The sequence below is a fragment of the Hypanus sabinus genome, chromosome 30 (assembly GCF_030144855.1).
Source record: "Hypanus sabinus isolate sHypSab1 chromosome 30, sHypSab1.hap1, whole genome shotgun sequence".
Classification (NCBI taxonomy): domain Eukaryota; kingdom Metazoa; phylum Chordata; class Chondrichthyes; order Myliobatiformes; family Dasyatidae; genus Hypanus; species Hypanus sabinus.
Window position 1 is genome coordinate 26,395,386 of NC_082735.1, and position 13,576 is coordinate 26,408,961.

General features: G+C 40.3%; 1 protein-coding gene across 1 annotated transcript in view; it reads left to right on the plus strand.

Moving 5' to 3' along the window:
• Window positions 1-13,576, plus strand: part of LOC132383464 (microtubule-actin cross-linking factor 1-like) — a 509,885-nt gene that overhangs the window by 455,248 nt on the left and 41,061 nt on the right. The window contains exons 83-89 of the mRNA XM_059954443.1: window positions 966-1,172; window positions 3,220-3,339; window positions 5,331-5,500; window positions 6,862-7,021; window positions 7,205-7,399; window positions 10,101-10,229; window positions 10,911-11,054. Coding sequence (XP_059810426.1) covers window positions 966-1,172; window positions 3,220-3,339; window positions 5,331-5,500; window positions 6,862-7,021; window positions 7,205-7,399; window positions 10,101-10,229; window positions 10,911-11,054 — 1,125 coding nt within the window. The remainder of the gene's footprint in view (window positions 1-965; window positions 1,173-3,219; window positions 3,340-5,330; window positions 5,501-6,861; window positions 7,022-7,204; window positions 7,400-10,100; window positions 10,230-10,910; window positions 11,055-13,576) is intronic.

Genomic DNA, 13,576 nt, shown 5'->3' on the forward strand with positions numbered 1-13,576 from the left:
AGACTCGATAATTCAGAATAGGATATTGTGAGTAGTGAAAAGGGTCTTGCTTTAAGAACGATCATGATATGACTGCCTTGAACGTGGGAATAAGAATGAGTTGGGTGCCTGGAGGCAGGCGATCACACGATACAGGGAATAGGAGTGGAGCAGTTCCTAGATAATGGGACTGGGCTGCCTGCTCAAATCCAGGTTTGGTGATAGAATGATTTCTCACTGCTGGAAGTGGGTGTGAGTTCCATTGCTGGGGATCAGTTCTGTGTGACTCATGGGGGTTGTGAACATATACATCAGAGGTTCCCAACCTGGAGTCCACAGACCCCTTGCTTAATGATATTGGTCCATGGCGTGAAGAAGCCTGGGAACCCCTTGGCATACATAAAGTTTGTTCAAAGCTCAGGTTACTCACGTCAGCAGCCTCCACTGGGAATTGGTTGGCTGGTTGATACTGAGTACAGGATCAAGATGGCTGTCTTCCCAAATCTGTCAATAAACTTGTAGCAATTCAGAACACTAAAGGTTGATTGACAATCAGAAAATACTTAACTTCGTCAAGGCCTTCTGATTGAGCTAGTAGCGAGCAGTCTGTAAATAAACATGGATGATATCTGTAATAAGCATTTACATATGTAGGAATTTTTGCAAAGAACTTTGTTTACATTTAAGAATGCAATTCTTTAATAAAAATAATATATAGTTAAGCAAAGTCTTAGTCATCAAGAACTTGATTCCTTAATTTTCAGTCTCAGATGTATATTCTGGAAGCACACGGGTGTCTGTTCCACAGTGAGAAACGTGCGATTGTTACACAGCAGTAATGATGAATCGCTTGCATCATCGCTGCCTTCTACCTGAGCTGTAATGAGACCTGAGAATGGAAGGAATTTCATCTAAAGGGCAAAGCAATGGAGATTAGTTTCAATTTGTTTGTTCTTGTTTAGCTAATACCTGCTACTGTTTTCCAGATTTTTGCCAATGAAGTGAATTCTCATCGGGATCAAATCATTGACCTGGATAAAACTGGAAATCAGCTGAAGTTCCTCAGCCAGAAACAGGATGTGGTCCTGATAAAGAATCTTCTGTTCAGTGTGCAATCACGCTGGGAGAAAGTGGTGCAGCGCTCTGTTGAGAGAGGAAGGGCGCTCGATGAGGCCAGGAAGCGTGCAAAGCAGGTATACAATATCAAAGAGACTAGATTTTCACTTTGGCATTTACCAGAACTACACTGGGGAAGGTTTTTTGGTTAACTATTTAGAGACAAAGACAGAGATAACGTTTATATGTAATCAATGCATAGATACAGATACACCAATAGCCTTCAAGTTTTTCAATTCAGTCTGATCAGACACTACATTTAATCAAATGACAATGTATAAGTTGAGCCATAGGTTAGTGTGAAAGCCCCAGCATTAAATTTTGGCTGCACTAGTCATTGTACTGTTCAATCTTTTTTAAAATTGATAAACTTGTTAAGAAAGTGCTCTTCTTAAGTAGCATAGTAGTATATTCAGTAGAGCAGGGGCTCCCAAACTTTTTAATACCATGGGCCCCTACCATTAACTGAGGGGTCTATAGACTCCAGGTTGGGGAGACCCTGCTGTAGAGGGTTCTGTAAGAAGTGGGCAGATTGAACAAATTGTCTGTAGCAATGGGTGAAGTACAGCATGAATGTGTTTGATCAGTTTGCAGTTCCCTAAAGGTGGCACATATCTGGGGGCTGATGTTAGCAATTGAGAGCAGATGTGGTAGAAGAGCTGAATATAGAGAGATGCTGTGTTCATCTGGGTATCCTAGGACAATCATGATGACCATTGCCACCAGTGCTGAGATCAGAGATGTTTCTGCCTTGGTTCCACACATTGACTCATCCAGGATAGCTTAATATTCTCCAAGCAGCACACACAAAATGTTGGAGGAACTCAGCAGGCCAGGCAGCATCTATGGGGGATGAAAAGGACAGTGTGTGTTGGCCGGATTTCCAGCATCTGCAGATTTTCTCTTGTTTATGATTTGATTAATATTCTCCAATGTGCTCACAGCTCTGCGACAAAAAACTCTCTGGTTTCTCTGAAGCCACTCGGATAACAGAACCATTTAAGCTATCGTGACACGCATATTAAAGTAATTTAAAAAGGTCCACAGATCATTTTCAGTGTGTTTACTATTGGAATATATTTAAGTATGATTTAAGTCTCAGTACTTCTTCCATTTTTCTACATCTTGTGCTTATTCAGATTTAATCCAACACTGCCTTTTTGAACTTATTATACTGTCCTAAGCACACTTGTTACTTTCTGAGAATTTGGAACATCAGATTGGTTGGAATAAACCCATGTATTTTACAGGCAGAAACAAATGATCTCATCTAGATGTCTGCACGGTTAACAAAACATTTGAAACATTATTAGTTTAATTCTATGAAGAGTGTGTTTAAAGGTTTCTTAAAAGCAGTGTAATTTAATTATACATTTTATTCATGTTATTTTAGCCTATTTCACTAATTTTGTGGTGGAACTGGAAATGCTTTCCTTCCTTCTTTCGGCTAAAATTTTTAATTCCTTTGGGTTTTCAGTCACGACCGACAGTCTGTTGTCCCGGTACACCATGGTAACTAGCTTTTTGCCAATTCTGTCAAACTGGGAAGCAAGCAATAACGGTCATTTTCAAAAAGAAAAATTTTGTGAAGTCCCCAGTATTCTGTACTCCAAGAATAGCTCTCATTCAAAGTAGAAACTACAATGTATTTAAAGATGTAGAATCCTAATGGGGGCGGGGGAAGCATTTGATAATGATGTTACATTTAGAAATTATTCTGAAGATGTACAAGAGGATCATAGTTTCTTGGAAGCACTGAACTCCTGTTCAAATGCTATAATGCAGTGGATTCAGCAAAGATGCTATGACTGACACCTCAAGGAGATGGAGTGCTTCATTTTACTGAGATTCATTTGTTTATTTTAATTATATCCATTTATAGTACCATTTGAAATTGACCGTATCTACCCATAACTTCCAAATATATCAGCATTTAACCCCATTAATTAGATACACTGAAGAACGTTACCTATTTCAAATGCAGTCCACATTGACTGTTGGTTGTATTTGAAAGTATTTCTCTCATCTGCAGAATGCACTCTGTATTTCTTACTGAAATTCTTGACATGTGCATTGATTTTGATCCAAGTGAGTTTAGTCCAGAATATTTTGTGTTAACCCCAGTTTTACGAAGCATGGAAAAAGCTGATCGACTGGCTGGAGGAAGCGGAAAACAATCTGGATACGGACCTTGAAATCTCCAATGACCCAGATAAAATCAAACTGCAGCTTACAAAGCACAAGGTAAGAAATCTATTGTTCCATAAGAGCGGATTGAATTTGGTTTAAGAATCAAGTTACAGCCTCCTTCAGTATTCCTGTCTCTGGTGAGGAGGATGAATAATTATGATGTCCTTTTCCCATGAACAGCTTCATCTCATGAACGTCTCTTAATTAAAGTAACCATTTTGATTTCCTGATCTGAGGGGAGGGCTTTTGTGCCATTGGCACCAGTGCAGTAGAATCAATCCAGCAGCTTGATGTCCAAACATTCCCACTATGGATGAGTCACCGACTAACGATGAGATCTAGGAGCCCTTGAAAAAAAATTTTTGCCATCTCTTCAAGAATATTAAGGTCTTTTTGACATTATGAACTCTGTTTCATTTGTGAATGCCTAAATGAGTTTGAGAGTCATTTGATTTTTGAGTGTTTCGGTCAAACAGTACCCAATAATCAAAGAAAATCGCAGAAAATTAGTACCAACCTGAGTAATAAAAGCAAAATTTAAAAGGGAACAGAAGCAAAAGAGCATCTTTTATGTATTAATACTTATCAATGTCATCTCAGACTGAAGCTTGGAGTAGAGGGTCACTTGAATCTGCTTTGGTTCTGGGTTTCTAGGGTGACTGATGAAGCTATTATTGGATCCACGGCCTCTTCCACAAGTTGAACAGAGGTGCCTAGTGAGGTAGATGGATTAATAGTTTGTGAGGTGGTTGTCCCCTCTTTCATTTATGAAAGGCTCAAGGTATTCAATACCATCTATTTCTCTATTTTAGACAGTCTTGCACCTGGAATCCAAAGAGTTGCTGGGAAATTGCATATTCTCATGTAGACTTTGAAGTGTCTCACCTTTAATTCTTCCTAAATGGAGCCTGGTGTGGAGTGTTTGCTTTGTCAGATAATGTCAGGATTGCAGTTGACCTGGCTGTCTCATGGAGCCATCTGAGTGAACTGGAGATTCAGTGGCCGGGAGGTTGGCCTGAGAGAGAACACAAACATTATTTTGTTCGTATTCAGGTGCTGGAACACTTTAGGAGGCAGGGATTGCTGCTGCTTATCAGACTGAGTTTAGTGCAGGGTCTGAGGTTTTTACACATCTTTTCCTATTGACTGAGCGCAGCGCTACATTGAAAGCGATGGTGAACCTCATTGTTGGTATCTTCCTTTGCTGACAGATAACTCCCAAGAGATTTCCAGATTCTTATCATGAATCATTATTGTTGGTGGTAGTATTGTATAGTTGTGGGTTGGGGGTGGGGGAACAGTTTGGTGGACGTCTTCAGACTTGCAGACGTTGAATGTGCCCAGCTTGTATGCCTCCTCACCTCGGCTACAGCCAGACAAGGGTACCTGTTCCTCAGGAGGAAAGGTGGCTTTAATTGCATCAAATCGTGCGTGGTGGGCATTTAGCCCATCAGGATGGGAGGTGTCACCAACAAGCAGGGTGAACTTGCAATCTGTTATGGTCTGTGTACCTTGCCACATGCGCCACGTGTCCCTGGTGTCATAACGGTGTCTGTGAATTTTCTGTGAGTACTCCCACTTGCACATCTAAAGAAAGGTTTTTGCCAATCTGGGGTGGTTTCTTCTGAAATTAATCAGGGAAAGAATTAAGTTCTTCAAACGGCAGCTGCAACTGTAATCAAATCAACATTTTATTCTAATTGGAAAATCAATTCTCCTTGTAAAATTGTTGATAAAACAAAGCTCTGTAAATGAGTAGTTGAAATGTTACCAAAGATCTGCTGACCTGAATTATTATTATATTGAACCATTTAGGTTATACAAATATAATTTTGTGAAAACAGTTACAAAATTTGTTGCCAAACCCAATGGGCTATGAAGTCCCAAAGGCAATTAAATAGTTGTCGGCATCAACTCAAAAATGTGGATGCTTTACTGACCAAACTAGTGATTTCCAACACAAGATCTAATGTGTTATTCAGAGACATGCAGTCTATGCCCTTTTAGATCTTATATTGCTATGGTTTTCCTTCCAATTAAACTAGGATTTTCAGAAAACGCTGGGTGGGAAACAGCCAGTGTACGACACCACAATCCGAATGGGCCGCTCAATGAAAGATAAGGCTTCCCATGAGGATGATCGGCAAAAGTTGGATAATCTCCTTGGAGAAGTGCGGGACAAGTGGGACACCGTCTGTGGCAAATCAGTTGAAAGGTAAGGAGGGAGAATTAAAGTTTTAATGATTAAGTGAGATTTTCTAGCTGAAATTAGCTTAGCATTTGGTCACAATTTGTGGCTTCGGACTGGCTGGTGTTCTACCTAAAATAAAAAATTACGTCTATCATAATTCAAAGTTTCATTTTAATATCAGAGAATGTATACAGTATTCAGCCTGAAATTCCTACTCTTCACAGATATCCTTGAAACAAGAAACCTCGTAGAATGCATGATAGAAACATCAAAGCCCCCCCTTCGCACAAGCATTGACCCTCCCCCCACTTGCGCCAGCAGAAACACCAACCTTTCCACCCCCCCACCACCCAACATGCAAACAACAGCAAAAGGCCCCCAAAGGGACCTTGCTCCACAGTACATAACCCAGCACTTCAGTATTTCAGACAGGCTCTCACTCTCCACTGAGGGAGAAGAGGGGGTCACTCCTGCAACAACGAGAGCAGACACCAGTAACTCGCTGTCAGTTGTTACAATCTTCTGTGTCACATCTCCAAGCCCCCAGTCCTGAGGACCAACAGGTTCTCATTCTCCACCAAAAGGGAGACAGAGAGAGATCACTCGAGTACAGGCACCTTCTTCTGACAGCAATTTAGCAAACACACACCGCCTGCTGTCTCGATGTTTCAGGCCCTCATGATGTTTCAGTGGGTGAAATCAGCGAGGAACCATGTCATCCATTTTAACATGTTAAATAGAATAATTATTTGCATATAGAATTGGCATGCTTTATCAATAGCTATTCATGCTTCTCTAGAAATATATTGCTGAGGGATTTTTAATTTACTAATTGATTTATCGAGATACACTGCAATGTAGGCCCTTCCAGCCTTTCAAGCAACCGATATACAATAACCAATTAACCTACCAACCGGTACATCTTTGGACCGTGGGAGGAAACCAGAGCACCTGGAGGAAACCCACGCGGTCACAGAGAGAACATACAAACTCCTTGTAGGCAGCAGCAGGAATTGAACCATCGTCACCCGTACTTTAAAGCGTTGTGCCTAATCACAGGACAATTCACATTCTACTAACTGGTATGTCTTTGGAATGTGGGAGGAAACCTGTGCTATGATGGGAAGAATGTACTGACTCCTTACAGGCAGCATCGGGAATTGAACCCATCTCGCCTGTACAGTAAAGCGTTGTGCAAACCACTACGCTACCTTCCGCCCCATGATATTATATCAAAAATGCAAGTGAAAAGTGTTTTAAGTTAGTTATTTACTGACAATGTCTACTGTGTCTGGCTCTGAGCTGACATTTCATAATTGTATGCTTAATATTTAGATGTAACTTCCCCAAATATTAAGGACTGTTGATTTCCTAATCCTTTCTAGGCAGCACAAGCTGGAAGAGGCCCTTCTGTTTTCAGGACAGTTTACTGATGCTCTCCAGGCATTAGTGGATTGGCTGTACAAGGTTGAGCCGCAGTTGGCTGAAGATCAGCCCGTCCACGGAGATATTGACCTGGTGATGAACTTGATGGATGCTCATAAGGTAGAGTTTTATCGTTAACCATTCATCATTGACCAAGTTTGCATGGCCTTGCATTCATTACTAATTCAAAACATACAATTTTGTTTGTGCTGAAAACTTTATGAGCAATAGAGGTTGAAAGCTTCACTTGTTTCTGGGTTTTGCACACAGAAACATTTTGGTTATCATGTTTTTTTTTTGTAGGTTTTCCAGAAGGAACTCGGTAAACGCACAAGTAGTGTTCAGGTCCTGAAGCGGTCAGCTCGGGAACTGATTGAGAACAGCCACGATGACACAACCTGGGTGAAAGTTCAACTGCAGGAGCTGAGTATACGATGGGACACAGTGTGCAAACTCTCAGTGTCTAAACAGACACGGCTTGAGCAGGCTCTTAAGCAGGTGAAGATAACTTTCAGAATCCATTCTGACATAAACTTGGTGGAATGAAAAGGAATCCGGTTGTTACTGTTGCTTTAGTTAAACTGTGATGCACTATTTCATATAGCACTGATAGTTAAAATGTTGTTTATTAGTCATTTAACAGCTGTTGAGAGAAGTCCAGAATAACATCTATATTTTCTGTAAAGCATTTCAACCTGTTTTTCTGTTACTTAGTATGTCAATCAGAACCACAGATGCTTTATGTTATCCATAATTTTCACTCCATGCTATCTTCTTGTAAAGAAATTATGAGCCAGTTCCTTCATTCATTCAGATCATATTTTATATGTATCTCAGTTTCAATTGACTACATTTGCTCTATTACTTTTGATATCCTAAATTAACAAAAAAATCTTTTGATCTAAGTGTTAGAAACTTGTATTGTTCCAGCATTTGCAGACGTCTTTGATAAGTCCATGTACAGCGATCTTCATTCAAAGTAAATGCTTTCTCCTGGGGATAGCTGCTGTCTTAGTATCCAGGATTTAGCTCACTCATTTTACTCCAAGAAACGGGCGAGAGGCACAGGATGCAGTAAAGGCTATAAGACAGGGCAAAGGGAAACCATTACAGTGATGAAGGTTTCTATTCCAGTATTAGTCTCATCACTAGCCAAGCTGTCCAGTGTAGTTACAGCAATGACATTTGCCCAACCATGCATAAAGCTTCTGAGATAAGTTCTGATCACAGAAACATGACAGACTCATTATGGACTATTTAGCACCTGATTGGTCTGTCCTCAGTCATTAGCAAAGTAATGCCAATGGCGACATGAGGCATTTACTCAGTATAAACAGTTTGGGTTTCAGGACCAACAGTTCTAACCATCATCACTCCCTGAACCCTTGGGGTGAAATCCAGAGGGAAACTGAGAGCTCTGAAGGAGTCTTGGCCAGAAGCATCGACTGTTTATTATTTTCCATAGATGCTACCTAGCCTGCAGAGTTCCTGCAGCATTGTGTGTGTGTGTGTGTGTGTGTGTGTTGCTTGGATTTCGAGCATCTGCAGATTTTCTCTTGTTTTGAAAAGTGAGAGTGACTTTGTTTGGCATTAAGGCATTGTTTGAGAGCATGTGGCATCAAGGAGCAATGTTAAAACTGAAATATGCAGCATGAATTGGTGGGGGGGGGGGGGGGGGGTTATAAAATCTCCAGTGCACAAAGAAGGGAAGTTCTGCAGGATGGTGACCAATGCCCAACCACTTCCAACTGTTCTATCAATGATCAACTTTGCATTATAGGATCAGAATTAGGAGTATACATTGGCGTTCAGTTTGATCCACAACTCCTCAGGAATGGGACCTGAACAACATTCAAACATAGGCTGATAACTGGCAAATAACATCACAAAAATGCCAAACAGTCATCATCTCCAACAACCTAGAATGGACTTTACCATTCCTGAACCCCACTAGTATCATCCTGGGTGGAGAAATGCATTTGGCATCATTCACCATAAGCTCAGTTGCCGTAACTTCACACGTGTGGTTGTGATGTGATCCAAGACTGGATATCCTCTGAGGGATGAGTTAACCTCCTGACATTGTAAAGTCTCTTCCCCCATCTACAAATGACAAGTCAGGAGTTTGGTGGAATAATCTCCACCTGCCTGAGTAAATCATGAACCATCATCAGGAAGTTTGACAGCATCCAGGACAGAGATTGACTGCAGTGTGTGTCAGCACCAAGCTGCACAGCAGTTACTTGCCTAGGCTGTCTGACAGAACTTCCCAGACCCACAGCCTGCACCATCAGGGGCTTCAGATGTATCCTGACTCTGGAAGTATGCTGCATCTAATTGTTGCTGAGTTTACGTCCTGAAGCAGCACCTTCCCCCCCCCCCAACAGTGCTACAAGCACGAGCACATAGAACACGTAAATGCTGGAAATCCAAAACAACACACACAAGATGCCAGAGGAACCCAGCAGGTCAGGCAGCATCCATGGAAAAGAGCAAACAATCAACGTTTCGGACCAAGACTGTTGGAACCCCTTTGCCTGAAGGATTGCAGCAGTTCAAGGCAGTGGCTCACTTTTGTCATTGAAAGATGAATTAGAAATGGTCAATAAATGTTAGCCTTGTTAACAATCCTAGATATAGAAAATGAAAATAAACTGCAAATGACCTAGCTTGAGTTTTTAAGTTGGGTACTTCGTTTTTGTTCATTTCTTAAAGGTCCACTAAGTTTATAAAGCTAGCACGATACCTCTTGAAGAGTCAGCATAGATAATTACGTACCACCAAATCACTGGTGCACCTTCCTCACTTCCATATTCCACTCTCCTTTGAGGTAAAGGAAATATGCCATTTTCTGAGTAATTTCTAAACACGAACATGATCTTTGATGATCTACATCCTTCTTCATTAAGAAAAAAAATTGATTCTTTATTTAAATTACCTGTTCAATGAAATGTGGACAAGTCGAAGGCAATGAGAAATTTGTCTCAAAATCATTTTCTTGTAATTCACTGTAATCTGCAGTATGGCAGAGCTTGCAGTCTGCAACCTTTCTTACCACTATTCCAAAGTAAAGTGAAGGAATATGTCTATTGAATATTTTAGGACGAAAACTTTTAGAAATACACTAATTTTTTTTTTAATTTGACATTGAATGTCAGAAAGTATCTGATGTGGTGGTAATTTTTGAATTCTATCCCAGGCAGAGGAGTTCCGAAATGCTGTCCATATGCTACTGGAGTGGCTTTCTGAGGCAGAACAATCGCTTCGATTCCGGGGCGTCCTACCAGATGACGTGGAAGCTCTGCAGTCCTTGATTGATCTACACAAGGTGAGTTGGGCAGTTAAATGCGATTTTCTTAAAAACAAAATCAGTACGTTCATTTAAAAGGGCTAAATATTTAAACAACGGAATGGCACGCATTTGACCTTCTGTATGTTCAAAAGGAAAGTATTTCAATCAAAATTCAAAGTTACTTTTCATTAGACCATTACTTAAAAATTATTTAAAGTTAGAGCATTAAGCGCTGAAGTAGTATTAGGAAGGATTGTCTAAATCCTAGGATTTAGGGAAAATGTCAAGAGAATTCCATTGAAAGTTCCAGGAAATAATACACTACAAAAGCTCTTTTTAGACTCCTCAAAAGACACGGCATTGTACAATTGTGTAATACAAGGATTTAATAAAATACTTAGCACAAAGTTGATGCTGATTCAGTGACATTGCTGTAAAAATGCACAGCTGAATTTCTTAAAGAATGAACTGATTGTATATTTGAAAAAATTGCTGGAGCATATATATTTTTTGGTTTAAATACAGCGAAATTCAGCTTTAAATCACATTTAGCACAGTGCTTTTAACAAAATTCTGGGAAAATTGTTTATTTTTGGACATATTTAGTTGATGGTGATGAAATTGATGCAAGGTCCCTTGTGTGGTTTAAACGTTTTTGAATCCATTGTATGTGTGCGTTTTTAAAGAAGAGCATTGTGCTGTTATTCAATATTTCAGGAGTTTATGAAGAAAGTGGAGGAGAAGCGTGTCGATGTCAATAAGGCAGCTGGCATGGGGGAAGCGATTTTAGCCGTGTGCCACCCAGACTGCGTCACGACTGTCAAACATTGGATCACCATCATCCGAGCCCGCTTTGAGGAAGTAAGTGGGAATAATGCAGCACTTCAGAGCAGGATCAGGAAATATTATTGCATAAAATATAATTACGATACCTACACTTAACTGAACGATTAGGAAAATGCCAGTTGTACAGAAAGTATTCCCTTCAAGAATTTAAATCTGTTACGCCTTACTGTCAAAGGATGAATTTATTAGTCTTGAAAACTTGTATGAGTGATCGGAAAACATTCAGTCGTAGAACCACTTTTAGTCCAGGCAGTATTGATGAATGTTGTGTTTCCACTTGCTGAATTATTCTAGTATAAGTAGGGAAGTACTGGTCATCTGCACCGGACTTTGAGGCGAGTGGTCCCAGGTTCGAAGTCAGCTGTCTCCTTGCACGCTTTCCATCCGTGCTGGGTCAAACATCGAGCTTGCAGTTTGGCCTCGTGAAAAAAAACTAATGCTAAAGAAATGGCAACGTTGTCAGCCAATGTGCCACAAGGTGTGGAGAGGAACAATAAGCAGGGAGGGGTGATGGGACAAGAATAAAAGATGAAGTACACAATTGCATCTCATTATAGGATTTAATATCCAGTTTTCTGGATAATAAAGAGGTAAAGCATTCTGATTCCCTTCCTAATTTGTATTCAGGGCAGATATATAAATAATTTGTCAATAGATTACAACTGTAGAGAACCTAACCTTTGAGGGTAACCGATGCCATTACAAATTCGGGAAAAAGTGGCAGAAAATTGCTAACTCAACAGTTCCATCATGGGCACTACCCTCCCCAACACTGAGGACATTCTTAAACAGCAATGCCTCAAAAAGGCAGCATTCTTCATGAAGGTGCCCCATCAGGATATGCACTCTTCTCATTGCTACCATCAAACAGGAGGTACAGGAGCCTGAAAACACACACTGCTTACATTTTAGGAGCAGCTTCTTCCCCACCGCCATCAGATTTCTGAATGGATAATATACCCTACCTCACTATTTTTTCATTTTACATTTGCTTTGTGTGTGTATGTGCGTGCGTGTGTGCGCGTGTGTCCTATTGTAATTTTTATGTATTGCAGTGGTTAACCTCAAGGTTGCCCATTTTATGAACAGTCTCCTCATTGTTGTTATAAAGTATCTATTACATATCATGTAGTAAATAACAAGGTGCTGTTATAAACGTCATAGTTGACATAACGAGAGTATATTGTATTTTCAGAATCAGGTTTAATATCACTGTTGTGAAATTTGTTATGTGGCAGCAGAACATTGCAATACATAATAAAACTAATTTACAGTACATATATATAATTTAAGAGGAGGGTGGTTGCTTACTGTGTCACTTGGAATGAGGACCTTCAGTTATAAAGAATGGTTGCAAAGGTCAGTGTATAGAAATTTTAACAAGAGGTCAAAATTTTCAGAATGGGATTTACTGTCACTGGTGTATGTCCTGAAATTTGTTGTCTTTGCAATTCAATGCAAAATGTAATAATAGAGAAAAAATGTGAATTACAGTGAATATATATAAAATAGTTAAATACTTAATGCAAAAAATAGAAATAAAAAAGTAATGGGGTAATATTCATGGATTCAATGTCCATTCAGAAATCGGATGGCAAAGGGGAAGATGCTATTCCTGAATTGTTCAATGTGTGCCTTCAGGTTCCTGTACCTCCTCCCGCAGGGTAACAATGAGAAGAGGGTGATGGGGGTCCTTTTTGTAGCAGCGCTCCTTGGAGATGCCCTGGATGCTGGGGAGGCTATTGCCCATGATGGAGCTGACTGAGTTTACAACTTTCTGCAGCATATTTTAATCCTGTGCATTTCTCCTCCCTCTCCCTTCCCCCAAATACCAGACAGTGATGCCTCCATGGTACATCTGTGGAACAGAAGTTGACCTCACAGAATTTGTACATCAGTTCAGTATGGAGAGAGAATGAAAAGCTTCAACTAATTATGATTCTGATTTACCTCGTCTTATACCAGCAGTGTTTAGCACCACAGGAAATACAATCAAGACTCCATTTTTTGGTGTAGTACCTCTATGGAGTGAGGCAGCTCATCATTGCTTTGTCCAGAGGGGTTCAGTAAGGTGGACAGTTGCAGGGGCGGTCTTAAAGATGGAGAGGAACTGCTCAATTATTCCTCCTGTTGAGAGCAGATGAACTTATCTGGTTAAGCCTGAATCTCTTGCAATCTACGTAAAAAGGGAACTAGAGTACCCATCATATACTGGAGGAGCTCAGCAGGTCGGGCAGCATCTATAGATGGGAATGAACAGTTGACGTTTCGGGCCGAGTCCCTTCTAACGGTCCTGATGTGTGCATTGCTCCAGAATTCCAGCATCTGCAGTACCTCGGGTATCTATAAAGGGAACTGCAAGTTTTCCAAGACCAGCCAAGTGGTGGTCTCGGTTTGCTGGAATCCAGTTTTAATTATAATTTAGTAAGGATTGAATATGACAACATGTTTGTAACAACTGATGGTTATACTGCAGTATATGGCCTTAGTCCCTTTTCTGGGCTATTCTGAAGTAGGATAAGTAATTAGAATCTCTC